A 26862-nucleotide genomic window follows, 5' to 3' on the forward strand; every position below is an offset into this window, starting at 1 on the left:
GCGCGGGGAGCTGTCAATCACTGCGGGGGGCGGGTAAAGAAGCGACGGCGCTTTTTTAATTAGGTGCTCATCGCGTCGCTCATGATTCGCAGCCAATGGGAGCCGCGTCAGCTGAGGGGAATGGCGGTGCAGTCCCGCCCCGCTGCGGAGGTTCTGCTGTTTCATTGGTGAAAAAGGAAGCCGCTCAGGGCAAAGACCAATCAGCGCTCAGGGCGCACCGATGAGCCCGCCCTCCTCTCCCCAGCCCGCCCTCCCTTCTATTGGACAGCGCCACCGCCACTCCAACCGGGACGACCAAGCCGGCGGCGGCGAAGAGGAAAGGCCTCTCGTGATTCGCCAGCCGGCTGTCAATCAATGTTCTGTGCACGATGATTGGCTGCTGCGGCTCCTCCCGCCCGCCCCGGGCACATCCCGGGACCGTTATACGAACACAAAGAGCGACATTCCCGAGGCAAAGCCCCGGGGCCGAGACCCCTCCACGTACCCTGAGAGGCCGCCCCGGTGAGGGCAGCAGAGCCCGTTCCTGCCGTTTGCTGGGCTGGGGGGTGTCTCGGGTTGGACCCTCACCACAGGACCCAACATGGCGCCCGCGTTGCCCCGGTAACGGCCACTTCCGGCGTCGCTTCCGGTCGGCGAGCCCAAGATGGCGGCGCCCATGGCGGGCCCGGGCCCGGGGCCGCTCCCGGTGCTTCGCATCGTGGCCGAGTGCGGGCGGAGCCGCGCCCGGGCCGGGGAGCTGCGGCTGCCGCGGGGCACCGTGCCCTGCCCCGTCTTCATGCCCGTGGGCACCCGCGGCACCGCCAAGGGCCTCACGGCCGCGCAGCTGGCGGCGCTCGGCTGCCGCATCTGCCTCGGCAACACCTTCCATCTGGGCACGAGGCCGGTGAGCGGCGACGAGGGGGGGGGCAGAGGGTTTTATATCCTCCCCTCGGAGGCCCAAATTCCCAGCGGGAATTCCTTTCCGCCTTCCTTCCCACCTTCCCCCTCCGTCCCCGGGGCTCCAGGAGGCTTCCCAGCCCGCCCCGCCGCGTTCCCACATTCCCGCCGTGATTCCCAAGCTCCAGGTGACCCCTTTTCTCCCTCCCCCCCTCTCCCCCTGCAGGGCCCGGAGCTGATCCGACGTGCCGGGGGTCTGCACCAATTCATGGACTGGCCCCACAATCTGCTGACGGTGAGGGGGGGGCGGGACCCCCTCCTTAGGGGAGGGATGTGGGGACACCCCCGGGACCCTCCCCCGAACCTCGGGGGCTCCCTGACCCCCCCCCCATCCCCAATTTTGGGTGTGTTCTCCCCCCCCAGGACAGCGGGGGGTTCCAGATGGTGTCCCTGGCGCAGCTCTCGGAGGTGTCGGAGGAGGGGGTTCTGTTCCGACCCCCCCACGGCGGGGACGAGATCCTGCTGAGCCCGGAGAGATCCATGGAGATCCAGAACGCCCTGGGTGAGCCCCCCCACATCCGAGGGGAGGGGGTCCCACAGTGCCAGGACACCCCCAAACCCCCCCTGCCCCCCCCCAGGCGCCGATATCGCGATGCAGTTGGACGACGTCGTGAGCAGCACCACGACGGGGCCGCGGGTGGAGGAGGCCATGGACAGGTGGGGACCCCGGGACCCCCAGGGCCTGCAGGGACCCCCCCTGACCCCCACCCGTGCCCCCCAGGTCGGTGAGGTGGCTGGACCGCTGCGTGGCCGCTCACGGGCGCCCCGAGGAGCAGCTGCTCTTCGCCATCGTCCAGGGGGGGCTGGAGCCCTCCCTGCGCCAGCGCTGCATCCAAGGTGGGGCCTTCCTCAGCATCATCAGCATCCTCACCCCCTGGCCTTCCTCACCATCATCATCATCCTCACCCCCAGCCTTCCTCACCATCCTCATCATCCTCAACCCCAGCCTTCCTCACCATCGTCCTCATCATCCTCCTCACCCCCAGCCTTCCTCACCATCATTCTCGTCATCATCCTCACCCCTAGCCTTCCTCACCATTGTCCTCATCATCCTCACCCCTAGCCTCCCTCAGCATCATCAGCATCATCATCCTCACCCCCCAGCCTTCCTCACCCTCATCATCCTCAACCCCAGCCATACTCACCATTGTCATCATCTTCACCCCCCAGCCTTCCTCACCATCGTCATCATCATCATCCTCACCCCCCAGCCTTCCTCACCATCGTCATTCTCCTCACCCCCAGCCTTCCTCACCCTCATCATCCTCACCCCCTGGCCCTTCCTCACCATCACCATCATCCTCACCCCCAGCCTTCCTCACCATCGTCCTCATCATCATCATCCTCACCCCCAGCCATACTCACCCTCCTCATCCTCAACCCCAGCCTTTCTCACCATCATCATCATCCTCACTCTCCTCATCCTCACACTCTGGTCCTTCCTCACCATCATCCTCATCCCCTGGCCTTCCTCCCCATCACCATCATCCTCATCCCCTGGCCTTCCTCCCCATCACCATCATCCTCACCTCCCACCCTTCCTCCTGCTCCTCACCCTCCTCATCCTCACCCCCCACCCCCTCCCAGCCTTCCTCCCTCTCATCCTCATCCTCACCCCTGGCAGGGGGTGGTCCCGGGGGGGCTCTGGGGTGTCTGCAGGAGGTTCAGGGGTGTTCTGGGGAGGTTTGGGAGGTTCTGGGGAGGTTCAGGAGGTCCTGGGGAGGTTTGGGAGGTCCTGGGGAGGTTTGGGGGGTTCTGGGGAGGTTTCGGAGGTCCTGGGGAGATTTGGGAAGTCCTGGGGAGGTTTGGGAGGTCCTGGGGAGGTTTGGGAGGATCCTGGGAGGTTTGGGGACCCGGGGGTCCTGGGGAGGTTTGGGGGTCCTGGGGAGGTTTGGGGGTTCTGGAGAGGTTTGGGGTTCTGGAGAGGCTTGGAGGTCCTGGGGAGGTTCAGGGCTTCTGAGGAGGTTTGGTGGGTCCTGGGAGGTTTGGGAGGTTCTGGGGAGGTTTGGTGGGTCCTGGGGAGGTTTGAGGGACTCGGTGGGGTGGACGGACTCAGGGGAGGTCCGAGGGGGTTTAGGGGGGTCTGGGGGTGTCCAGAGGGGCACAGGGAGGTTCAGGGGGGGTCTCACAGCCCCCCCTCCTCAGCCATGACCCAGCGGGACGTGCCGGGCTTTGCCATCGGGGGCCTGAGCGGGGGCGAGGACAAGGCGCGGTTCTGGCGCGCGGTGAAGTTCAGCGCCGAGCGCCTGCCCCGGGACAAGCCCCGCTACCTCATGGGCGTTGGGTGAGTCTGGGGGGCTCCTGCCGCCTGCCCCGACCCCCCTCGGGGCGGGGGAGACCCCTCAAATCATCCCCACCCCCTCTGATTTGCATCATCCTCCTCCCAGCTACGCCACCGACCTGGTGGTTTGTGTGGCGCTGGGCTGCGACATGTTCGACTGCGTCTTCCCCACCCGGACCGCGGTAAGGGGGCTCTGGGGCGGGGTTTGGGGGGAGCTCTGCAGCCCTCCCAGGGTTTAGGGACCCCCTTGACCCCCCCCGTGTCCCCTCGCAGCGTTTCGGCTCCGCCCTGGTCCCCTGGGGGTCCCTGCAGCTGAAAAACCGACGCTTCGCCAAAGATTTCCGCCCCATCGACGAGAACTGCGCCTGCCCCACGTGCCAGAGGTGGGCTGGGGGGGCCGTTTAGGGGGGCTGGGGGGCTGCTCTGACCCTCCCCAGTGATTCAACCCCCCGACTCCCCTTCCCCAGGCACTCCCGGGCGTACCTGCACGCGCTGCTGCGCTCCGAGACGGCCGCGCTGCACCTGCTCACCCTGCACAACCTCGCCTACCAGGTGGGGCCGGGGCAGGGGGGCTGAGGGTGGTGTCTGGGGGTCTCACCCTCCTCTAACACCCCCCCTGACCCCCCTCTGCCCCTCCCAGATGAAGCTGATGGGCTCCATCCGGGAGAGCATCCTGAGGCAGCGCTTCCCGGAGTTCGTGCGGGAGTTCATGGACACCATGTACGGGGAGAGGGGGGCCCCCTGGGTCAGGGAGGCTCTGGCCTCTGTGGGCATCACCCTGGACTGACAGGGACCCCCCAATCCCTGGGGGGACCCCCAGACCCCTCTGTGCCCCCCCAATCCCTGGGGGGACCCCCAGACCCCTCTGCGCCCCCCCAATCCCAGGGGAACCCCCAGATCCCCTTTATGCCCCCCTGTGCCTCCCAACTCCCAGGAGGCCCCCCATCTCCCCTCTGTTTTCCACCTCCCCTCTCTTTTCTGTTCCCCTCTCTGTGTATTTTTGTACTTTTTTGTGCCTTTTTACTGCTTTGGGGTTTTTTAGGGGGTTGGAAATAAAGCCTTTGTGGGGAACAGCTCGTTGTGGCTCCAGGTGGGGCGGGGGGGCCCAAAACGGGTCAGAGGGGGGCAAAGGGGTCGGGGGGCCCCAAAATGGGTTGGGGGATGCATTTTGGGAACTCAGGAATGTCGGGGAGCGGGGGGGGGTGGGAAGGGGAAGCGACCTGCGTGGTGACACCTGCGTGGTGACACCTGCGTGGTGACAGCTGGGTGGCCAGGGTGACACCGGTGTGGCCACAGTGACATCTGTGTGGTGGCACCGACAGGGACACGGGGACACTGGGGTGGTGACATCTGCGTGGTGGCCACGGGGACACCGGGGTGGTGACATCTGTGTGGTGGCCCCGGTGTGGCCGCAGGAGGAAGTTTGAGGAGGGGGTGGAGCAGGTGGGGTCCCGGGAGGAGGAGGGTGGAAGGGGACAGGGGGGTTGGGGGTGGGGCTGGGGCCGGGTGTGGCACGTGCGTCACCTGTGCCCGCTGATTTCTGTCACCGCTGCCGGACACTGCGGCCACTGAGCCAGTGCCACCCGGGGCGGGATACTGGGAGCCACTGGGAGTGACCGGGAGCCACTGGGACTCGCCGTGAGTGACCGGGACACGCTGGGATAGGGTGGGAGCAGCACTTGGAGTAGCACCTAGGATCTACTGGGAGCCACTGGGAGTGACTGGGAGACACTGAGAAGGGCTGGAGCAGCACCTGGGGTTTACTGGGAGCCACTGGGAGTGACCAGGAGCCACTGGGACTCGCTGTGAATGACTGGGACACGCTGGGAAAGGGTGGAAGCAGCACCTGGAACAGAGACTGGGAGACACTGGGAGGGCTGGAGCAGTACCTGGGGTCTACTGGGAGACACTGGGAGTGACTGGGCGCCACTGGGAAGGGATGGAGCAGCACCAGGGGTTTGCTGGGAGCCACTGGGACTCGCTGTGAATGACCGGGACATGCTGGGAAAGGTGGGAGCAGCACCTGGAACGGAGACTGGGAGCCACTGGGAAGGGCTGGAGCAGCACCTGGGGTTGACTGGGAGCCACTGGGAGGAAGTGGGAAAGGACTGGGAAAGGCTGCGGGCAGTTCCTGGAATGAAGTGGGAGCAATCGGGAAAGGCTGTGGGAACTGGGGAGGAGTGGAAAAGGCTGAACCCTGCACCTGGGCAAACTGGGAACAACTGGGAGCAACTGGGAAAGGCCATGTGGCAAAACCAGAGGGACGAACTGGAAAAGCCCCGGGGTGCGCTGGGAGAACTGGGCAGAGCTGGACTCAGCCCCGGGCCCCCCCGTGGCTCCCCTGAGACCCCCAACTGGTTTGACTGGTGGAACTGGGCGGGCCCCAGCGGTGCCTCCAGCCCTTATCGCACCTCGAGGTGCCGGGAAGAGAGGGGAGGGAGAGGGGGACTCTGAACAGGGGAGGGAGAGGGGGACTCTGAACAGGGGAGGGAGAGGGGGACTCTGAACAGGGGAGGGAGAGGGGGACTCTGAACAGGGGAGGGAGAGGGGGACTCTGAAAGGGGAGGGAGAGGGGGACTCTGGAAGAGGGGAGGGAGAGGGCGACTCTGAACAGGGGAGGGAGAGGGTGGACTCTGAACAGGGGAGGGCAGGGCAGGGGCACCCAGGGACCCCCTGACACCGCAGGAGGGGGTGGGGGCAGGGGAGAGGGTGGGTGAGCAGAGGGGGGCCTGACAGGGGTGGGGGCTGTGGGGGTGTCTCGGTGCACCAGGTGGGTGCTGGGGGAGCGGGGGAGGTACCCAGCCAGTGGGATTTGGGTGCCATGGGATTGGCGTGTCCAGCCAGTGGGATTGGGGTGCCGGTGGGATTGGGGTGCCGGTGGGATTGGGGTGCCAGTGGGATCAGGGTGCCGGTGGGATTGGGGTGCTGGTGGGATTGGGGTGCTGGTGGGTGTGATTTGGGTGCTGACAGGATGAGGGTGATGGTTTGGTTTTGGGTGCCGGTGTGACGTGAGTACCGGTGTGATTTGGGTGCTGACAGGATCAGAGGGATGACTGGATTTGGGTGCTGGCGAGTGTGATTTGGGTGCTGACAGGACCAGGGTGCCAGTGGGATTGAGGTGCCAGGGGGATTGGGGTGCTGGTGGGTGTGATTTGATGCTGACAGGACTAGGGTGCCGGTGTGACTGGGCTGCCAGCAGGATGGGGGTGCTGGTGGGATTGGGGTGCTGGTGGGTGTGATTTGGATGCTGAAAGGACCAGGGTGCCAGTGTGACTGGGCTGCCAGCAGGATGGGGGTGCCAGTGGGATTGGGGTGCTGCCAGGACCAGGGTGCCGGTGTGACTGGGCTGCCAGCAGGAGGGGGGTGCCAGTGGGATTGGGGTGCTGGTGGGTGTGATTTGGATGCTGAAAGGACCAGGGTGCTGCCAGGACCAGGGTGCCGGTGTGACCGGGCTGCCAGCAGGATCGGGTGCCATGCCCACCCCGGTGCCGTGCCCGCCCCGAGCCCCCCTTTCTCCCTCCCGCAGGTGCCCCATGAAGCTCGGGTCGAGCTCCCGCCTGCTGCTGCTGCCGCTGGCGATGGCGCTGGCGCTGCTGGTGCTGCGGGAGCAGCGCCCGCCCGCCCAGGCGACGCCCAGCCCGGCCCCCCGGCCCCCGGCCCCCACCCCACCCGGCACCCGCTGCAGCCGCCGTACCCGCACCCCTACCGGTTCCTGCTGAACCACCCCGACAAGTGCCGGGCGCGGACGCCCTTCCTGGTGCTGCTGGTGGTGACGGCGCCGGCGGACACGGCCGCGCGCGACGCCGTGCGCCGCACGTGGGGCGACGAGGGCTCGGTGCCGGGCGTGCCGGTGCTGCGGCTCTTCCTGCTGGGCGTGCACCCCGTGTTCGGCGACGCGCTGCGGCCGGCGCTGCGCGAGGAGGACGAGCTGCACGGCGACCTCCTGCAGCAGGACTTCCTGGACACCTACAACAACCTGACGCTGAAGACGCTGATGGGGCTGGAGTGGGTGAGCCGCTTCTGCCCCGACGCCGCCTACGTGGTGAAGGCCGACCACGACGTCTTCCTCAACCTGGAGTTCCTGGTGCGGCGGCTGCTGCTGCCGCCCAAGCGGGGCTTCGTGACGGGCCACGTGTACCGCGGCACGGGCCCGCTGCGCAGCCGCGCCTACAAGTGGTTCGTGCCGCGCGAGGTGTACCCCAACGACACGTACCCGCCCTACTGCGGCGGGCCCGGCTACGTGCTCTCGGGGGACGTGGCGCGCCGCGTGTTCGCCGTGGCGCAGACCGTGCCGCCCATCAACATGGAGGACGCCTACGTGGGGCTGTGCCTGCACGCGCTGGGGCTGCGCGTCCGCGACGGGCCCCCCGGCGCCTTCACCATGTACCGCCTGCCCTACGACAAGTGCCGCTTCTCCCGCGCCGTCATGGTGCACCACTACGGGCCCCGCGACCTGCTGCGCGTCTGGCCCCACTTCCGAACGCCTCCGTGCAGTGTCCCTAGGGCGGGAGCTGCTGGGGCCACTGGGACATGCTGGTGATGCTGGGAACTGCTGGGGTCACTGGGACATGCCGGTGATGCTGGGAGCTGCTGGGGTCACCAGGAGCTGCTGGGGTCACCAGGACACACTGGGAACTGCTGGGGCCACTGGGACACACCAGTGACACTGGGAACTGCTGGGGTCACTGGGACACACTGGTGACACTGGGAACTGCTGGGGTCACTGGGACACACTGGTGACACTGGGAACTGCTGGGGTCACCAGGAACTGCTGGGGTCACCGGGACACACTGGGAACTGCTGGGGTCACCGGGACACCACCAGTGACACTGGGAACTGCTGGGGTCACTGGGACACACCGGTGTCCCCCTCCAGAGATTGTCCCCAGGACCTGCCGGCAGCGCCGGGAACCGCCGGCATCACCGGCCACACGGACTGCGCCCGGTCCCGGCTCCGGAGCAGCCACTGAACTGTTTCTATGGATCGGGATCTGTCCCGTTAATTTATAGCCAATGTTTGTAATAAAAAAGGGCTGGAACCACCCGGAGCCTCGTCCGTTCCTGGATCCGGGCAGGGAAGGGGCCCCCCGGAGGTGGGAACGCCGCGTTCCGGGCACCATTCCCAGTGTTTGCCAGGACGGGCCTCGTCCCAGGCGGCATTCCTGGTGCTTTCCAGGATGTGCCTCGTTCCTGGTGTTGGCACTGGAGCCTAGGGCAACGCATGGACACACAGGCGAGGACTGGAATGGCCCCAAGGGTTTTTAGGAGATGAATCCTCTGAATTTGGGGGGGGCTTTAAGAGAATCCTCTGAATTTTGGTTTCTCTAGAGAAGATCATCCTGAATTCAGGGGTTTTTAAGAGATGAGTTCTCTGAATTTGGGCGCTTTAAGAGACAAACACCCCGAATTTGAGGTTTTTAGGAGAATCCTCTGGCTCTGGGGGTTTGGAGGCGCAGAACGATGCGCTGGGAGTCCAAACCATCCCGGATTTTGGGATTATTCATCTCCACAGGCTCTCCCCTCCACTCCCCCCACTCCCCACCCCCCTTCACCGAGGAACTGAAACCACCAAAGGCGGGAAAATACCGAAAAAAGCTCCTTTTTAACGCACTTCACAAAAGCAGAACGAGGAGGGCCCGGCCGGGAAGAGGCTCCGGAATCGGATCTGCTCCCCCTCCCTTCCCCCACCAACCCTTCCCTCCCCAAACCCAAAAAAAAAAAAAAAAAAAAAAAATCATCAATAATAATAATAATCCTATTCAGACCAAGTCGTCGTGGCAACTACGACCCATTAAATACGGAGGCCCAGGGGCGGCGGCGCGGGGCAGCCGCCGGTGACGGGTCACACAGAGCGGGATGGGGGCGTGGGGAGGGCGAGGGGGTAAAACCGGAGCATCCCGGGGGTCTGGGGGGGGTGGGGACACAAAGAAGGGGGGTTTATCTGTACTGGTAACTCATGCTGTGCTCGTTTCTGCCGTAGCCGCCTTGCGACGCCTGGTAGGAGCTGGGGGGGCCGCTGTAGTTCTGGGAGCCGGGGGAGTTGTAGTTGGACTGGGAGGAGTATCCGCCTGCAGGGAGGGAAAGGGGGGGTTACGATGGAATTCCGACACCGCTCCCGCTGGGATCGGAGCTCGCCCAGCCCAGCCCAGCCCAGCCCACCCCGGGCAGGGGGTGTCAATACTGACCTTGCTTACCTTGGTACGAGGAGCCCCCGCCCCCCGAGCCCCCGTAGCCCCCGTGGGAGCCCGAGTTGTAGGAGCCGCCGCCCGAGTAGTTGTTGCCGCCCCGGCCGCTGTTGCCGCTGTAACCTGGGCAGGGGGGGAGAGGGGCCGTGGTGAGCACGGGCAGGGACCCCCAGAGCACCCCTGACCATCACCCCCAACTGGTCTGAGCAACCCAAGGGCACTTTAAGCTCTCTCTCCCGCCCAGACCCCAAAATTCCAGGAGGATTTGGGTGCGAAGGGACCTCCATCTGCCCCCTGCCCCGGGAACGTGCCCAGGGCCAAGGGCACCCACCCTCTCTGCCCCTCCTCCCCATCACCACCTCCCATCTGGCCCAAAATCCCCATTTTTGCCCCAAAGCCTCCCCTTGGCCCCGGCTCCAGCCCCTGGGAGGGGCAGGAAGGGTCTCGTTGCCCCAACCCCAGCCTGGCCTCAGGGCAGAGGGGTCACCTCAGGCAGAGGGGTCACCTCCAGGGCAGAGGAGTCACCTCAGGGCACAGGGGCCACCTCAGGGCAGAGGGGTCACCTCAGGCAGAGGGGTCACCTCCAGGACCCCACAGCTGGGGGAGAATCAGGCAATAAACTCCCAAAACTCCTTTAGGACCACCGAGCCCACCCCTCCACCCCCACTCACTGTATTTGCTCTCGTAGCTGTAGTCGGAGCCGCCGCTGGGCGAGTTGTAGGAGTTGGAGTAGGAGTAGCCGCCGCCGCCGCCGCCGCCGCCGCCCTGGCCGTGGCCGTAGCCCTTCTGCTTGCCCTGCCCGGGGCCGTAGCCGCCGTACTGGCCCTGCCCGTAGGGCTGCTGGCCCTGGTGGGACGAGTAGCCCGAGCCGTAGGAGGCCTTCTGGCCCCCGCCGTGCTGCTGCTTCTTGCCGCCGTGCTTGGGCGGCGCCGGCGCCGAGTACCCGTCGCCGGACTGGTAGTAGGAGCCGTAGCCGGAGGAGCCGCCGCCGCCGCCGCCCCCCGAGTTGGAGTGGCCGCCGTTGCTGTAGAACTGGCCTGGACACACAGAGAGAGAGAGAGAGAGAGAGAAGGGGTGTCAGGGAGCCCGAGCGGCGCTGCCCGTCCCAGTCCCCCATCCCACTGCCCATCCCAGTCCCCATCCCGCTGCCCATCCCAGCGGGATCTCAGTTATTCCAGTGGGATCCCTGTTATTCCAGCAGGACCCCCGTGATTCCAGCAGGATCCCTGTTATTCCAGCAGGACCCCCGTGATTCCAGCAGGATCCCTGTTATTCCAGTAGGACCCCTGTTATTCCAGCAGTATCCCTGTTATTCCAGCAGGATCTCAGTCATTCCAGCAGGACCCCCATGATTCCAGCAGGACCCCCATGATTCCAAAAGGATCCCTGTTATTCCAGCAGGATCTGTTATTCCAGTAGGACCCCTGTTTTTCCAACAGTATCCCTGTTTTTCCAACAGTATCCCTGTTATTCCAGTAGGACCCCTGTGACTCCAGCGGGATCTCTGTTATTCCAGCAGGACCCCCATTATTCCAGCAGTATCCCTGTTATTCCAGCAGGATCTCAGTTATTCCAGCAGGACCCCCATGATTCCAGCAGGATATCAGTTATTCCAGCAGTATCCTTGTTATTCCAGCAGGATCTCAGTTATTCCAGCAGGACCCCCGTGATTCCAGCAGGATCCCCGTCCAGATCGATCCCAGAGCCCCAACGTGGTCACTCCCACAACGTCCCTCCATTCTCTGCAGCGACTCCAAATCCCAAACTCCAACTGGGACGAGCCAGGAACGCTCCCAAACCCGGGAGAATCCCAATCCTGGGACGAGGAGCATCCACAGCCCTGCCTGAGATCCCACGGAACGGAGACGTCGCTCCACGGCCCATCTTCCCAGAACTGCGGTGATTCCCTCCGGGATCCGAGTTAATCCGGGGTTAATTCCACGTGCTGAGGGTTCCTGAAGCGATTCCCTCCCCGTTGAACCTCGGGGAGTTCTCGTTCCACGGAAAACGCGGCAGATCCAAAACCCAGCTTGTTTCTGAGGAGCAAAAGCCACCAGAGCCTGACTGAAGCCCCAGATCCGGAGAGATTTGGTTAAAAAAGGAGCCCAGGAGTGAAATCCTGCGGGCTCCGCTCCCGGAATCCCGTGGGAACTGACCGGGAAGCCCCACTGGCGGATCCCAGCTCCGCCCACACGTTCCGGGAGCTCCTCGAGGCTTCCAGCGGGATCTGCTATTTCTGGGCTCGTTCCCTCGCTTCTCCTCCACCTCCCCTTTCCCACGGCAGCTTTTCCTTCCTCTTCCGCAGAAAATCCTCGCCAGGCTCTGGAACGAGGTCCCCTCCGGGGCTGGAGCAGAGCCCCCCTCGGGCCATCCCAGGGGAAAAACGCCGGGATCTGGATCCAGACGGAGCACTGGGGGCCCGGAGCGATTCCTGCTGCTCTCCCACATCCACGTTCCTGGATTTCCCTTCTATCCCAGCACTCCAGGTCCGACTCCTCGGCCTGAACGCCGCTCGATGTGGGAGGAGCTGCGGCTTTTCCCCCCCGACCAAAACATCCACCCCACCGGGATTTACCCTTGGGAAGGGCAGCTTTTCCACCCAGGGGAGGGAGTGGGGAGGGGAGGGACCCTAAGGATCGTTTGTGGATCATCCAGGATGGGCTCTGTCCCCTGGAAAAGGAGCCGCTACCTCAAAACAGCACCTTTTTAAAAAGGCATGGATTGTTACTATTATTATTATTATTATTGTTCCTGTTTAAGGGCTCCACTGACCCCCTCAGACTCATTTAATCTCAATCAGGTTGGATATTAATTCCTTTTCCTTCCTTTTCAGGTAATTACGGAATTAACTCCCGTAGGAACCCAGCGATGGCAAAAGGCCAAGTTTTTAACCCAAAACCACCGGAGCACAAAGGACTGAAATGCTCAGGATTTGGGGGGGGACCCAGACAATTCCCAAACTCCCTCGGTTTGGGGGATATTTCATTCTCCAGGGGGTTTCAGCACCTCGGGGGTGACGGGCGGGGCTGGGATGTGGCTTTTGGGGCCCTCCATGCCTGGCTCGGACAGCCCATTTCCATGGTAACCAGTAAATCCATGGATTTTCCCAGGCATCCAACACTGCCCCCTAATGCCAGGATGTTTATGGGATGGGGAGCACAGTGGCAATTCCTTGGTGACTCCAGCACGTTACAAAGGAGCTGCTTTAGCACGCACGGTTCCATGGACAAATCCAAGCATTCCAGGGAAAAACCAGGGAATTCCGCGCACTTAAAAGCCTGGGTTGGACTAGATCCGTGCGGAAAAGTCTTCCCAAGGCCCAGAGGAGCCTCAGGCAAACCCCTGGGATTGATTTAAAGGCCCAAAAAGCTTTTGTACAAAACCTGCCTTTGAGGCAAAGCTGATTCAAGCGCTTCGGTTTTCCTTAAAAATCCCCCAAAAAATAAAGGATTTTTTTTTTGGGGGGGTGCAAGGATGGCTCCAGGAAGCCCCAAACCCATGAAAGCCGGAGGGGCAGCCTGTGCAAAAGCCACGGGCAGCAGGGGCAGGCAGAGCAGGGGAGAGCAGAGGGATCAGAAGCAGCGTCGGCCGCTGTCGGTGGTTTCAGGTTCCTCTGCTCCTATCACCCCCATCTCCTCCCAGAGGGGATTTTGGGGGGGAAAGTCCAAAGAGGGGGGTCCCTGTTGCTCCATGTGGTGGGGAAGCAGAGGAGTGTGAAAGGGGTCCCTGGTGTGGGCTCTGGGGGGCTCTGGGGGCACTTACTGTAGCCGGCGGTGGCGGAATTCCCTCCGTAGCCGTAGCTGCCGTACCCGGCCCCTGCAGTGGCACAGAACGGGGAGGGGGGTAAATAAAGAGGGACTCGGGGCACTGAACCTCCCCTTGTTTCCCCGTCTCGCCACGAGAGACAGAGGGGGGGCTCATTCCCAAAGAGGGGGCTTTGGGGGGCTCTGGCCCATCCAGGTGCTGTGGACACAGTGCCAGAGTGGGGATCATTCCCATTTGGGATGTGCTGTGGACACAGTGCCAGAGTGGGGATCATTCCCATTTGGGATGTGCTGGCCTGTCCAGGTGCTGTGGACGCAGTGCCAGAGGGGGGATCATTCCCATTTGGGATGTGCTGTGGACACAGTGCCAGAGGGGGATCATTCCCATTTGGGATGTGCTGTGGACACAGTGCCAGAGGGGGATCATTCCCATTTGGGATGTGCTGGCCCATCCAGGTGCTGTGGACACAGTGCCAAAGGGGGGATCATTCCCATTTGGGATGTGCTGTGGACACAGTGCCAGAGTGGGGATCATTCCCATTTGGGATGTGCTGGCCCATCCAGGTGCTGCAGACAGGATGCCCTGGGGGGCTGCTCACTCCCCCAGGGGGCTCTGGGGGTCTCTGGCCCCCCCAGGCCCTGTGCTGGCCCTCACCTGCGTTCATGTAGCCGCCGTGGTTGCCGCCGAAGCCGCCCCGGCCTCTCCCGCGGCCCCGGATGTTTCCGCCCCGGCCGCGGCCGCGCATGTTGGGGGGCGGGGGGGCCTCGTTGTGCATGGGGCCCCCCATGCCGAACCCCGGGTTGTGCTGCTGAGGGCACAGAGAGAGAGAAAGGACAGGGGTGTCACCCAGAGCCTCCCAAAACCATCCCCCCCTAAGGCGGCTCCAGGACAGCACCGCCTCGGGAAGCCACGAGCTGTGGGGGCAGGACTGGGGATTCGGGAGCCCCCAAACCCCGAGGCTTTGTCTGCCCCAAAACCTGATGGGGTTTGCACTTCCCAGCCCCGAGATCCACCTTTCCCCAGCTGTCTGTACCCCCATTCACAGCCCTCACCCTGAGCTCCCACCCCACAGAGGGATCAGACCCCCAAGCTGGAGCTGCTCTGACCCCCCCTCAGTGCTGTGGGACTGGGCATTTCACTCACTTTGACTGGGAATTTGGGGCCCCCCCTGGCTGGCACGGGGGTTCTTTTCTTCTTGTTCTGCTCGATGGCCACGGGAGCGTCCGGGAACAGCTTCTCCAGCGCGGCCAGCGCCGCGTAGGCCTTGGCCACCTTCTTGTTGGAGCCGGCGCCCTGGAACTTCTGCCCGTCCACCTCCACCTTGGACAGGGACCAAACCACCAGGTGAGGCTCCGAGCCCGGTGACACCGGCCCTGAGCTTCAAAGGGTCCTTTCCAACCCAAACCGCTCGGGGTTGAAGAGTTAAACCCCTCATAAAGGGGCTCAGGCGGCTTTGCCAAGCTCTTTTCCCGCCCCACCCGCCCCTGGTGGGGATGATCCGAGCCCCTGGGAAGGGGCTGGAGCCCAGGTGCCCCCTCACCTCCATGACGAAGCGCTTGTCATGGCTGCCGCCCGTCTCCGAGATCAGCTCGTACTTCAGCCCGCGCCGCTTCTCGTTCAGCTCCATCACCGGGTTCTTCCCGTGCTTCGTCAGGATTGGTCCCTGCTGCTTCACGTTCTGCCAGAGGAGAAGGAAGGGCTGCTGAACTCCCCACAAAAAAAAAAAACCCAGTGCACCCTTGGAGCTGCTTCTCCCAGCACATCCTTTGGGAAGTGAGGCCGTGGAGCCGCGTCAGCCTCGGGGTTTTATCTGCGGCTGAGACCCAGAGGACCAATAGGGACCCCCAGGCAGTGTCCCCAACCCCCAGGCAGTGTCCCCAACCCCCAGGCAGTGTCCCCACCCCAGGCAGTGTCCCCACCCCCAGGCAATGTCCCCAACCCCAGGCAGTGTCCCCAACCCCCAGGCAGTGTCCCCACCCCAGGCAGTGCCCCCAAACCCCTGGGCAGTGTCCCCAACCCCAGGCAGTGTCCCCCACCCCCAGGCAGTGTCCTCCACCCCGGGCAGTGTCCCCCACCCCCAGGCAGTGTCCCCCACACCCAAGCAGTGTCCCCAACCCCCAGGCAGTGTCCCCAACCCCCAGGCAGTGTCCCCCTCGCTGTGCTCACCTCGGGGGTCTGATCTGCCGGGGGCGAGGCCGCCGTGGGCGTCGACACCGTTTCGACTACGGGCGGAGGAGCGACGACCACCGGCTTCTGCTCCGTCTCCTCCGCCGACTCGTCACCCTTCCCGGAGTCTTTGCCTTCCACCCCGGTGGGCAAACCCATGTCCTGCAACACCTGGAGAGGCGGAGGAGGAGGGTCAGGGGCCGCGCTCGGCTCCAGGGGATCCTCCCTGCCCTGCCCACGTCAGGCTGCAGTGCTCGGCATTCCCAAATCCTGCAGGTGCTCCCCCGAATTCCACGGGTGCCCCTGCCCTCCAGCACGCCTGACTGTGCCCCCCTTTTCCAGAACCACACCTGCCCGTGCCCCCTTTTCAGCACACCAGTCTGTGCCCTCCTTTCCTGCCTGTGCCCCCATCCACACCCCTCCACGTCCGAGCCCCCGCCGGGGCCGAGCCGCTCCCGCCCCATCCCAGGCCTTTCCCGCAGCTTTCCCGGGGTTTTCCCGCTCCCCCCCCATCCCTCACCTTCACGGCCACGTGCAGCTTCGCCGTCTTCTTGGAGGGCCCCGAGGCCTCGAAGGTGCTGCCGTCGATCTCCACGGACATGGTGAAGATGGGGGCGTGCACGGGGCCCGTCTGCGACACCAGCTTGTACTGCAGGCCCGGCTTGAGCTGGTTCAGCTTCATCAGCGCGTTCATGGCCTGGGGAGGCTCCAGCTTCTCCTCTGCGGGGGCAAGAACCCACACGCCGCTCACTTGGGGGATGTTCCTCTTCCCGAGGCGCCAGAGCGGTTCCAGACTGGGATTCCTCGGTTTTGGACCCGTTGCAATTGGTGATTTTTTTATTTCAGAGCAGCCCTGACGGGCCTTTGCCACTTCCAGACCAGCTCCCACAGGTCTGTTCCCATTCCAGACCAGTTCCTATTGGTCTGTTCCCATTCCAGACCAGTTCCTATCAGCCTTTTCCCATTCCAGATCAGCTCCTATTGGTCTCTTCCCATTCCAGACTAGTTCCTATGGGTCTTCTCCCATCCTAGACCTGATCCAATTGGTCTTTTCCTACTCCAGAGCAGTTCCCATCACTATTTTCTTATCTTAGAGCAGTTCCCATCGGTCTTTCCCCATCCCAGACCAGTTCCCATCAGTCTTTCCCAACTCCAGACCAGTCCTGACCAGTATTTTCCCATTATAGACCAGCCCTGATCAGCACTTCCTGATCCCAGGCCCCATTCCCAGTGGTATTTTCCGATTCCACACAAAACTCCTGATCTTCTCCTCCTCAGTCTCAGTTTTACCTGGCACAAACCTCCCAGTTCCAAGTTATTTTATCAACCCCTACCCCCACGATTTACAGCCCCAAAACACCCCCCTGTGGTGCTGCCCCCGCCCTTCGTTAACCCAGTACCTTTTTTCTGGATCTTCTTCTTCTTTTTGCTGGGGGATTTCTCCTCCCCGTCCTCCTCCATCGGCCTCTTCATGGGGGTCACGGCGTACGTGGTGCTGGGCGGGATCTGGACTGTGGGGGGACCAGCACAACCTCAGCCCCCTCAGCGCCCTGGTTGCCCACCCAGGGCCCCAGGAGGGCGGTTGGGGGCCGCCCCCGCCCCAGTACGTACCAGTATAATCGACTGGGTTCTCGTTCTTTGGCTTCTTGGGCATTTTGGAGGGCAGGGGGTCCATGCCCAGCACCTTGTGGAGCTGGCCGAAGGCGGCGAGCCGCAGCGCGTGCTGGGGACAGGACGGGGGTGTCACCGGGGGCGTCACCGCCCGCCCGCAGCCCCCCCCGCCCCCCGCCCCTCAGCCGGGACTCTCTGGATTGACCGTTTTCTGGTGGTTTCACCCCAAGTGGAGGCGGGGGGTGGTGGTGAGGGGGGGAAGGTCACTCCTCAACACCTGATTCTTTGCTCTGGTGGGCCACGCTGGGCGCCTCGGGGGGCTCGGCCACGGGCACGGCTGTGGGACACGGCTGTGGGGCACGGCTCTAGGACACAGCTCTGGGACACGGCTCTGGGACACGGCTGTGGGACACAGCTCTGGGACACAGCTCTGGGACACAGCTCTGGGACACAGCTCTGGGACACGGCTCTGGGACACGGCTCTGGGACACGGCTCTAGGACACGGCTCTGGGACACAGTTCTAGTCTACGTGGGCCAGCGGGGCCGGGAGCGGCGGGCGGGCCGGGGGGAGTTGCGGAAAGGTCTGGAGGTCACACTATACCTGAGCACTCTGTGTGATATCTTCCCTTTGTTGTCTGTCTAGATGCCCAATAGCATCAGTGGCTTCTTTTTCACAAGGGTCATAAATACCAGAACCATCTGAAGGCAGGAAACAAGGAAGATATGCAGAGAATTATCCCGGGGGGTCTCTAAAGGCGACTGAACTCGAGTCCCTGGGCGGCGGCGACGCCGCGGGAGCGCGGATGGACCCTGGGGCTCCTTGCGGGGGACGCTCTGGGAAGCTGCTCCCGTCCCTCTCTCTCTACGGGGCTGAGGTGGCTCTGGGCCGCTGTCCCGGGGGCAGGGCCGGTCCCCGCGGCTCTGGGGACACCGAGGGGCTCCCCCCGCGCCCGCGCCGGCGGGAAGGGCGGCTCACCTGGCATGACGATGCCCGAGGCCAGGCACTCCAGCACCCGGCGCAGCGCCTCGCCCGCGCCCATCGGCCGGTTCGCCGTCCCGATGGACTTCTCGCACAGCAGCTCCAGCGGCTGCAAGGCAAGGGGGGCGTCAGGGAGGGCACCGGCACCCGGGGGAACCGGGACGGGGACCCACACAGGGATCCTGGGGGAGGGACCCACATGGGGATCCTGGAGGAGGGACCTGGGACAGGGACCCCGACAGGGATCCTGGGGACAGGGATCCTGATGGGGATCCTGGGGGAGGGACCTGGGACAGGGACCCTGACAGGGATCCTGGGACAGAGACCCAGGACAGGGACCCACACTGGGATCTGGGACAGGGACCCCAGGAGAGGGATCCTGGGACAGAGACCCCAGACACAGATCCTAGGGAAGGGACCCAGGACAGGGACCCTGGGAAAGGGATCCCAGACAGGGATCCTGGGGGAAGGACCCTGGGAGAAGGATCCCAGACAGGGATCCTGGGGGAGGGACCCTGGGAGAAGGATCCCAGACAGGGATCCTGGGGGAGGGACCTGGGACAGGGACCTGGAGAGGGACCCCAGGACCTCGAGGGACCCTGGAAAGGGATCCTGAGAGAGGGACTCTGGAAAGGGATCCCAGAGAGGGACCCTGGGAGAGGGATCTCAGAGGGGGATCCTAGAGAGGGATCCTGGAAAAGGGACCCCAGAAAGGGATCCCAGAAAGGGATTCCAGAGAGGTATCCTGGGAGAGGGACCCCGGAGAGGGATCCTGGGAGAGTAATCCTGGGAAAAGGACCTCAGAAGAGGGACCCTGGGAAAGGGACCCCAGGAAAGGGACTCCAGGCAAGGGACCCAGCATGGAGCAGCTTCCAGTTCCCAGAGGAGGAGCCAGGCTGTGGAAACCGTGGATTGGTAAGAACAGTTTGATCACAACGTGATTAGACAATTAACACAATGAGCAGATGACACCCAACTGTCTGATAACTGAGAAAAACACGTGTTAACGTGATTTGATAACCGACTGAACGAGTTGTTACCGTGAGCTGAGAACGGCCTGCTTTGATAAAACTATTTGGTAATTGACAAAACTTGGTAACTGACTGAAATATTTCATAACAGTGGGATTTAATAATTGACACTTATTGATAAAACTATTCAATAACGTCACCTGAAACCTGATGGAAATTATTTTACAACAATGTGATTTGATAATTAAGGTTTGATGATAACGTGACCCGATAGCTGATAAAAGCCTTTGCCACCAGCAGTGGCGTGGCTTGATAATCGATAAAGCTGCTTGATTTGATAACTGATAAAACCACCAACAGTGTGACTGGGTAATTAACGAAATGTTTTGATAATACGTGATTCAGTAATTGACAAAATAACTCAATAACAACCTGAGTTGATAACTGATAAGTTATCAAACTGATAAAGCCATTTGATAACAACTGACAAATGATAAAAAGCAGTTTGATAATGATAGGAGTGGATAACTGATAAAGCAACTGGACAACGATGCGAGTGAGTAATTAATAAAGCAATCTGATACCAACCTGAGTGAATAACTGATAAACCAATAAACAGTGTGATGGATAACTGATAAGCCAATTAACAGTGTGATGGGTCGTTGATAAGGCAATAAACAATGTGATGGATAACTGATAAGCCAATTAACAATGTAAGTCGTCATTGATAAGGCAAGTAACAACTGTGATGGGTCATTGATAAGGCAATAAACAATGTGATGGGTATCTAATAAGCCAATTAATAGTGTGATAAGTCATTGATAAGGCAATTAACAGTGTGATGAGTAACTGATAAGGCAATTAACAGTGTGGTGGGTCACTGATAAGCCAATTAGCAGTGTGGTGGGTCATTGATAAGCCAATGGCTGATTGGCACCGCACAAGGTCCGGTCTGTGCCTTTAAGGGCGGACACGTCGCCCATCCCGTAGAAACCCCCGACTTGGGAAAGGGGCCGTGCCTTGGAAACTTGGGAAAGGGGAGAGCTGGAGTTCAGCCTGGAGAAACGCTGCCAAGCCCCCCCACCCTCCCCCACCCCCCCGGAGCGGGAGAGGGGCGGGAATTACCCATCCTCGGAGCGGGGCCCAGGTGGGCACGCGGGTGCAGAGGTCCCGCAGCACTCGGATCACGATGACGCACGACTTCAGCCCGTTGGCCCTGGCCTGGAAGCGGAACCAAAACCACAGGGGGTTCACCGGCCGAGCGCCCGCCCGCCCGCGCCGTCCAGCCCCTCGAGGTGCTGCTTTGCCGGGGGTGACGCCGGAGCGCCCGGGGCCGCCGGGGCCGCGGCCACGCCGACCTGACTCCTGGCGCAAAGCAGCAGCTCCGAACAACAACAACAACAACAAAAAAAAAGGCTCCTAAAAGTCACCGCAGCGCCTCTTTAGCAGCTGTGCCGCCCACAGTCGCCAAGTCCGGCAGCTCCGAGCGGCCGGCGGCCACCTCCAACTCCGAAAAAAAACACTCAGCCCCTTAAAGAGTTTACCAATGTTTTCTACTTAAAGATAAATATAAGAACAAAATGCAAACCTGGAACCACTTGGCGTGGCGCAGAGACGCCAAGGCAGCAAGGCATTTCTGCCTGTCCAGAACGTCCGGGGAGTCGGTGACTGAGAGCGTTTCTAGTCGTGGATGGAATAAGAAGACAAGGCACGGTTTGACCAAGGGGCTTCTGTCGGGCCGAGGGGGAGGAGGCAGCATCCTAAGGGGCAGCTGAGGCTCCCGGGGGATCCTGCTGGGATGCTGGGAGCGGCAGGGAGGGAAGGAGGGAAGGGGGGGGAGCTGCGGGAGCGGCCTCGCCCCCGGGGCGTGCGGCTGCAGAGATGTGTGTGGTGTGTGTGGGGGGGGAACTTTATCCAATTCCCAAGGATGGATGGGCTGGAATGCGCTCTGGGAAGAGGAGGAAGGAGGAAGAGCAGGAGGAGGAGGAGGAAGAGGAGAAGGCGGGAGGAGGGCACAGAGATGCCTGCCGGATGGAGAGGCGGCAGCGAGGCCGGCCGCGGGTCACCGGGGGGGAGTTAAGGCGTGTGACCCCCACGGCTCTGCGGGCAGGAGGAGGGGAGGGGGATCCAGGGAACCCTCCGCCCGGAAGGATGGCTGCCCCGGCCCCGGCCCGCGACAGAGAGCGTCCTGTTGGTCAAAGGTCCAGCGTCCCTAAAATCGACAAACTAGAAGGCTCGGAGACGAGGTCAGAGATCAACACCAGAGATCAACAATCAAGAGCACAAAGAGGGCCCCGGTCTGTGCTGCAGCAAAACTGAGGGAGGGCCTGAAGTCGCCCGAAGGTGCTGGAGATCAGGGTTTTAGATAAGGCTAGTGCGGAGCGGGGGGACCCGCCGGCCCTACGGAGCCCGTGGGAATCGGAGTTGGAATCGTGATCCCAAAGGGAAGTTTGGAGAAGCTAACTTTATCCAAAACTCTGCATCGCTTTCCGGAGGACTGAAACCTGAGGTGCTGGGAGGGGCCCCGAGCACCCGGCGTTCTGCTGCAACACACACCGGGGGAACACCCCGGAACATCCCGGTTCATGGACATGCAACTCCTCGGACAAGAAGCCTTCGAGAGGCTGTGGTGGTTGTTTTTTCAGGTTTTTGTGGTTTGTTTTTTTTTTTTTTTTTCTAAACAAATCTGCTTTCTATTTTCATGTCACTGCACTGACATGGCCGGGCACGAACCACGAGTAATACAACGAGATGATCGATGAACTAAAGTGAACTAAAGGCCCAAGTGGAACCAAAACCGAAGGATAAAACGATAACGATACTTGGAAAAAAAAATAAAGTAATAAAAAAAATAATAATAAAAAAAAGGAAATAAAAAAGAGCAAAATCCCTCGTGAAAGGTGCTCCTCAGCTTCGGAAGCTCGGCCCGGATAAAACCGCACAGCGGGGCCGTAAGGAGGCCGGCGGAGCTCAGGAATTGTCCCGGCGGGATCGGGCCCGGGAGGGGCTGCCGGGCTCCTCCTCCGGGCCGAAGCTGAAGAGCACGCTTTCCCGGTGCTCCGGCGCGCCGGGCCGGCCCGCGCCGGCCGTACCTCCGGCCAGCTGCTTCTCCAGCTCCTCCCGCACCACGGGCGACGTCAGGTGGATGGTGAGGCTCAGCGGGGGCTCCTTGGTGTTCTTGATGACGATGGCGGCGTCGCCCACCGACTGGATGACCTCGTACTTGTCCTCAGTGATGGCCTGCAAGGCGACGGCCCCGCTCAGCTCACGGGCAGGGGGAGTTCCTGCGGCCCTTCCCGGCCGGAGCCCAGCGCCTGGAGCAGCCTGGAGTGGCCTGGAGCCAGGGCAGGTGTGCCCCTTCCAACCCCTCCCTTAAAGACCTGCAGATGGCCCTTAAGGTCCCCTCCAACCCAAAGCGTTCCATGACTCCGAGGGTCCGGAGCAGCAGGGGGGAGGGATGGGGATGTTCAACTGGAAAAGGGAAGGCCCCAGAGAGACCTGAGAGGCCCTCCCAGGGGGAGCCTGAAGACCCCTCCTAAAGGGGGGGCTTTGGACAAGGGCCTGGAGGGACAGGACGAGGGGGAATGGCTTCCCACTGCCAGAGGGTAGGGTTAGGTGGGATACTGAGAAGGAATTGATCCCTGTGAGGGTGGGGAGGGGCTGGGATGGAGATTCCCAGAGAACCTGTGGCTGCCTCATCCCTGGAAGTGTCCAAGGACAGGGCTTGGAGCAGCCTGAGCTAGTGGAAGGCGTGATGGTGGAAGGGACAGGACGAGCTCTGAGGCCCCTTCCAACCCCAACCACTCCACGATTAATGAGGAGAGGTTCATTTAACCATCCCAAAGAAGCTCTGGAAATGGCTTTTCCTGGCCAGAACGCTGAGCGACCTCGAGGGAATTCCGGCGGCCCCACTCACCGCGAGCTGCACCCCCAGGTTGTCGGCCACCTTCTCCAGGAGCTTGGCCGTGGGTTTGTCTTTGCACAGCAGCACCAGCTCCAGGTCCAGGTCCCCCTTGAGCAAGAGGCCTTTGGCCACGAGCCCCACGCGCATCACGCCCCGCAGGGTCCTCGTCAGCTGCTCCGTGGCCTTCTGATCCCTGAAAACAACGCGGGACACGGTCACGACCCCACGGAACGCGCAGCGGGGACAGCCCCACCCTGCCCCGGGGATTCACCTGGGAGGGATTCACCACACCTGCCCCAAACAGCCCTCAGTTAACTCCCCTTAATTCCACAGCCAGGGAAAAACAACCCCTTTTCCCCCCCCAGGGTTTCTCGGGAAGCCCCTCGCTCCTCACCCTCCCTCCTTGTTCTCCTCCTCGGCCGCCGTCTCCATGGACTCCGTCTCGGGCTGCTCCCCGCCGACCTTCTCCTGCTCGTCGATCCAGTCGGAGACGGCTTTGAGGGCCCGCTCCGTGTGGGAGACCATGTTCTGCACGGCCTCCAGCTCCTCCTGCGTGGGGTACACGGCCGAGTGCTTGGCCATCACGTGCCGGTCGTCGTTGACGAAGATCCGCATCGGGCGCTGCCAAGGGACGAGTCGGGGGTGGTTCAAGGATGCCCCGGGGCAGGGACGCCCATCCCACGGACGGGGAGCGTGTCCCTCCCCCGGCCCCTTACCATCTTTGCTTCCCAACGCCCGTCCCGAGCGTCCCAGAGGCCTTTAGGTGGACTTTTCCGGCAGGGAGATCCTGGCGGCACCGCGGCGTTGCGGGAGCTGAAAGCCACAGGGAGCCGGTGAGCCGGAGCGGGAGTAGCAATTCCAGGGGGGCCAACTTGTCAGCCAAAGCCCAGGGTTCTGCTCCCGAGGGTTCCTATCCCCAGACCCAGAGGGTGCCCCCAAAACGCCTCCAGAGGGTTCAGCACTGACGCCCTCCGAGGGTCCAATCCCTCATTCCCTGATTCCCAAGAGGTTTTCCCACAAAACGGGATTTTCCCTAAAGCTCCTGCTCCCGTCTCCAAGCCAGGCAGAACCCCCTGGTGCCCCAGGACGGCTAATTAATTAATGAACCCAACAAGGGAAGAGCCGGCTGTGCCTCTCCTCCCCCTCCTCACACAGGGATCCCGGCACGGATCCCTCTGCCAGATCCAAGGGCAGCTCCCAGTACGGATCCCTCTGCCAGATCCCCAGGTTTACCCCAAATCCATTTCCCAGCCCCTAAATCGCCTCGTTTGCTGTTAACTAAGAAATAACACAAGTCCAGAGGCTGCATCATCGAATCTCTTCCCTGAGTTTACCCGGAGGAAGCGGGATAAACTCCAAGTGCCAAATCCAGGTGGGAAATCAGCGCTAAAAAGTCACAAAATTCAACGGATTCGGCCCAAACGACACCGAATTCCTGCCCAAGGGGCCGCTTTCAGAGGGAACCACCCCCAGCCAGGGCAGCAGAGCCTTTTGTTCCGATTCCAGTGCTTTGTTCCTCGGAGCAGAGGAACATCTGGATCCCAGGATTGCCCCGGACTCCGCCTCGCGCCCGCCGGGACCGACTCCGGCATCGTTCCCACATGGCCAGGCTGAGGATCAGCACCCACCCCATCCAGGGCTGTTAATTGGGCCCCATAAAGTGAATTAAAGTCCTGATTTTCCCCCTGCCCGCTCCAATCCCGGCCCTCGGTAACTCCAAGGATCGGGAAGTGCCACGGAAAAGCGCCGGAAAACGCCGGCCCTCGGCACCTGGGGATGGTGAGGACCATCCTCCTCTACCTCCACCAGTTGTTCCACTTCCTTCCACCACCAAACCCCATCAACTCCGCCTTGGAGACTCCGAATCCCACCTGGAGAGGATCCCGCCTGCGTTATCCCAGTGCCCACGGCTCGGGGCAGCCCTTCCCTTCTCCGGGAGCTTCCTCGGCCCCCAAACCAGACCCCTTTGCCTCTCCCCTCTGGAATCTCCCCGGGGAGAGGGAGATGGGCCACCCAAAGCTGGGGCTCAAAGCCAGGAATAGGGATAAAAACTCATCGGCACGGATTCCACACCAAGGAAAGCCCTGCGATCCCAACCCTGCCAATTCACCCCCAGGACGGTCCAACGGTGGGATCCAAGCTTGGATCCCGGTGTAACCAAACCCAGCCTGGCACCGGCCGAGCAGGGAGAACCCTCATTCCCAAGGATCCACACGGTGTTTCCCAGGAGGGCCCCAAAGGCCCCTTGTCCTCAAATCCCCCTCCACCTCCTCCAGGCCCCGCTCTCCCCCTCCTCCATTCCCACCCCCAGCTGGAATTCACCGAACTTCCCGCTCGGATGGAGCCTCCAGGGTGACGGGAGCGACCCGACCCTCCCAAACGTGGGGCTGGGAGGATGGAGGAGATGAAAGGCTGGAATTTCTGCCCTAAGTACGGGAAGTTTGGCACCAGCAAAGCTGGGTTTGGGATTCAGGGAAGAACTGGTCGCTCCTATCCATGCTTTGGAAGCTGCCCGGGACGGGACCCTCGCAGGGGGCGATCCGGGGGCCTGGATTCCAGCGGGAATCCCGGAGCACAGGGAATTGGGAAGGGATTGCTCTGTTCCTAAACCATCCCCAAACGGAGCAGCCACGCAAAACGGGCTGGAACAGCGGGGATTGGGAGGGAGCAGAGGGAGAGGCTGGGAAGAGCTGCGGGGAGGAGAGCGGGATCCTGGTCCTGAGGGGGGAGAAGGGCCCTCCAATTCCCCCAAAGGGCATGGTCCGACCCCAATTCCCAGCCTGTGATGGGGTGGGCTGATCCCACCTCCTCCGTGACACCCCCTCCAACACACACCCCTCACCCCAGGGGTGGCTGAAGGGGTCAGGAAAGGACCAGCCCCACTCAAAACCCCCCCAAGGGCCCCATCATCCCCAACCCCACAATGTGTGCGGGGCCCCGAAGGAACCTGTGGGGCGAGGAGGGGGTAAAGGGGGTGAGGAGGGGGTACAGGGGGTGAGGAGGGGGAGTAGGGAGGATGCAGGGGGGATGCAGAGGGTGAGGAGGGGGCACGGGGGCATGCAGGGTGTCAGGAGAAGGCACAAGAGGGATGCAGGGTGTGAGGAAGGAGCACGGGGGGGATGCAGGGGAGGATGCTGGGTGTGAGGAGGAGCACAGGGTGAGGAGGGGGCACGGGGGGATGCAGAGGGTGAGGAGAGGGCACAGGAGGGATGCAGGTGTGAGGAGGGAGCACGGGGGATGCAGGAGGATGCTGGGTGGGGAGGAGCAGAGGGGGATGCAGGGGGATGCCGGGTGTGAGGAGGGAGCAGAGGGGATGCAGGGGGATGCCGGGTGTGAGGAGGGGGCGCAGGCGGCGGGTGAGGACGGGGCGCGGAGGGTGAGGAGGGGCGCGGGGGCCGCCGGGCGCTGCCGCCATTTGCAAGCGCGGCGCGAAACAAAAGCGGCGGCGGCGGCGGGCACCGAGGGGGCTCCGGGGAGCCCCGAGCGACCCCCGCGCTCCCCCTGGCCCGGCGCGCCCCCGCCCCGGCCCTCGGGGCGGCCGCCGAGGGGGCTCCGTGAGGGGCCTGGCCCGCGCCCCCCGCCCTCCCCTCACTCACCGCCGCCATTTTGTCTGCACACAATGGGCCGGGCGCGAGGGAGGGGACACGGGGGCCGGGTCACCGCGTCCTGCCGCCGCCCCCACCCGCCTCATTCTCTCCCCACGCACCCCGGCTCCTCCCGCCCCGGCACCGCCCCCGCCCGGCCCGGCCTGGCCCGCCCGGCCCGGCGCCTCTCCTCCTCAATCCGCGCGCGGCGCGGGAACAGCTCCTACCGGAGAGGATGGGGCGGTGCTTCGGGGCGCGGCTCGGCCCGGCCCGGCCGGCGGGGGCCCGGAGGGGCCGGAGGGGCCGGAGCGGGGCCGGGAGCGGGGCCGGAGCGGGGCCGGAGCGGCGGCGCCGGGACTGCGGCGGGGCGGGGCCGCCGCCGCTGGGGGCGCGCGCGCCAGGGAGGGGCGGGGCCGCCGCGGGGAGCGCGGCGGGCGCGGGCCAATGGGAGAGCGCGGAGGGGAGTGACGGACAGGGGGC

The 26862-nt window shown here is 63.0% G+C and overlaps 3 protein-coding genes across 7 annotated transcripts; 2 read left to right on the forward strand and 1 right to left on the reverse strand.

Moving 5' to 3' along the window:
• The first annotated feature begins 639 nt into the window (after positions 1-639).
• QTRT1 (queuine tRNA-ribosyltransferase catalytic subunit 1) lies at positions 640-4223 on the forward strand. Its single transcript, XM_050310052.1, has 10 exons — positions 640-883; positions 1103-1171; positions 1300-1438; positions 1515-1593; positions 1658-1773; positions 3082-3220; positions 3324-3399; positions 3491-3600; positions 3685-3769; positions 3858-4223. The coding sequence occupies exons 1-10, from the start codon at positions 644-646 to the stop codon at positions 4002-4004; spliced, it is 1200 nt and encodes a 399-aa protein (XP_050166009.1). The 5' UTR covers positions 640-643; the 3' UTR covers positions 4005-4223.
• A 2527-nt stretch (positions 4224-6750) lies between these two features.
• Positions 6751-7757, forward strand: LOC126637128 (beta-1,3-galactosyltransferase 2-like). The gene is given in 2 exon segments (XM_050310057.1): positions 6751-6868; positions 6871-7757. Coding segments are annotated over 2 exon segments (1005 nt in total).
• A 1198-nt stretch (positions 7758-8955) lies between these two features.
• Positions 8956-26734, reverse strand: ILF3 (interleukin enhancer binding factor 3). 5 transcript variants are annotated; one of them, XM_050310051.1, is made up of 20 exons: positions 26610-26734; positions 23515-23611; positions 23193-23419; positions 22811-22991; positions 21987-22134; positions 20483-20574; positions 20020-20115; positions 17921-18032; positions 17546-17643; positions 16944-17055; positions 16733-16843; positions 15853-16052; positions 15333-15503; positions 14707-14844; positions 14310-14486; positions 13821-13971; positions 13164-13217; positions 10073-10438; positions 9411-9524; positions 8956-9284 (listed from the first exon to the last, which is right to left on the reverse strand). In XM_050310051.1, the coding sequence occupies exons 2-20, from the start codon at positions 23515-23517 to the stop codon at positions 9154-9156; spliced, it is 2682 nt and encodes an 893-aa protein (XP_050166008.1). In that variant the 5' UTR covers positions 23518-23611; positions 26610-26734; the 3' UTR covers positions 8956-9153. The 5 variants fall into 5 exon arrangements, with proteins under 5 accessions (XP_050166008.1, XP_050166006.1, XP_050166007.1 ...); XM_050310049.1 differs by having other exon boundaries at positions 9402-9524; XM_050310050.1 differs by having other exon boundaries at positions 13821-13974.
• Between the last annotated feature and the right edge of the window lie 128 nt (positions 26735-26862).

This window comes from Myiozetetes cayanensis, unplaced genomic scaffold (assembly GCF_022539395.1).
Source record: "Myiozetetes cayanensis isolate MyiCay16 unplaced genomic scaffold, myiCay2020 scf142, whole genome shotgun sequence".
Lineage (NCBI taxonomy): Eukaryota > Metazoa > Chordata > Aves > Passeriformes > Tyrannidae > Myiozetetes > Myiozetetes cayanensis.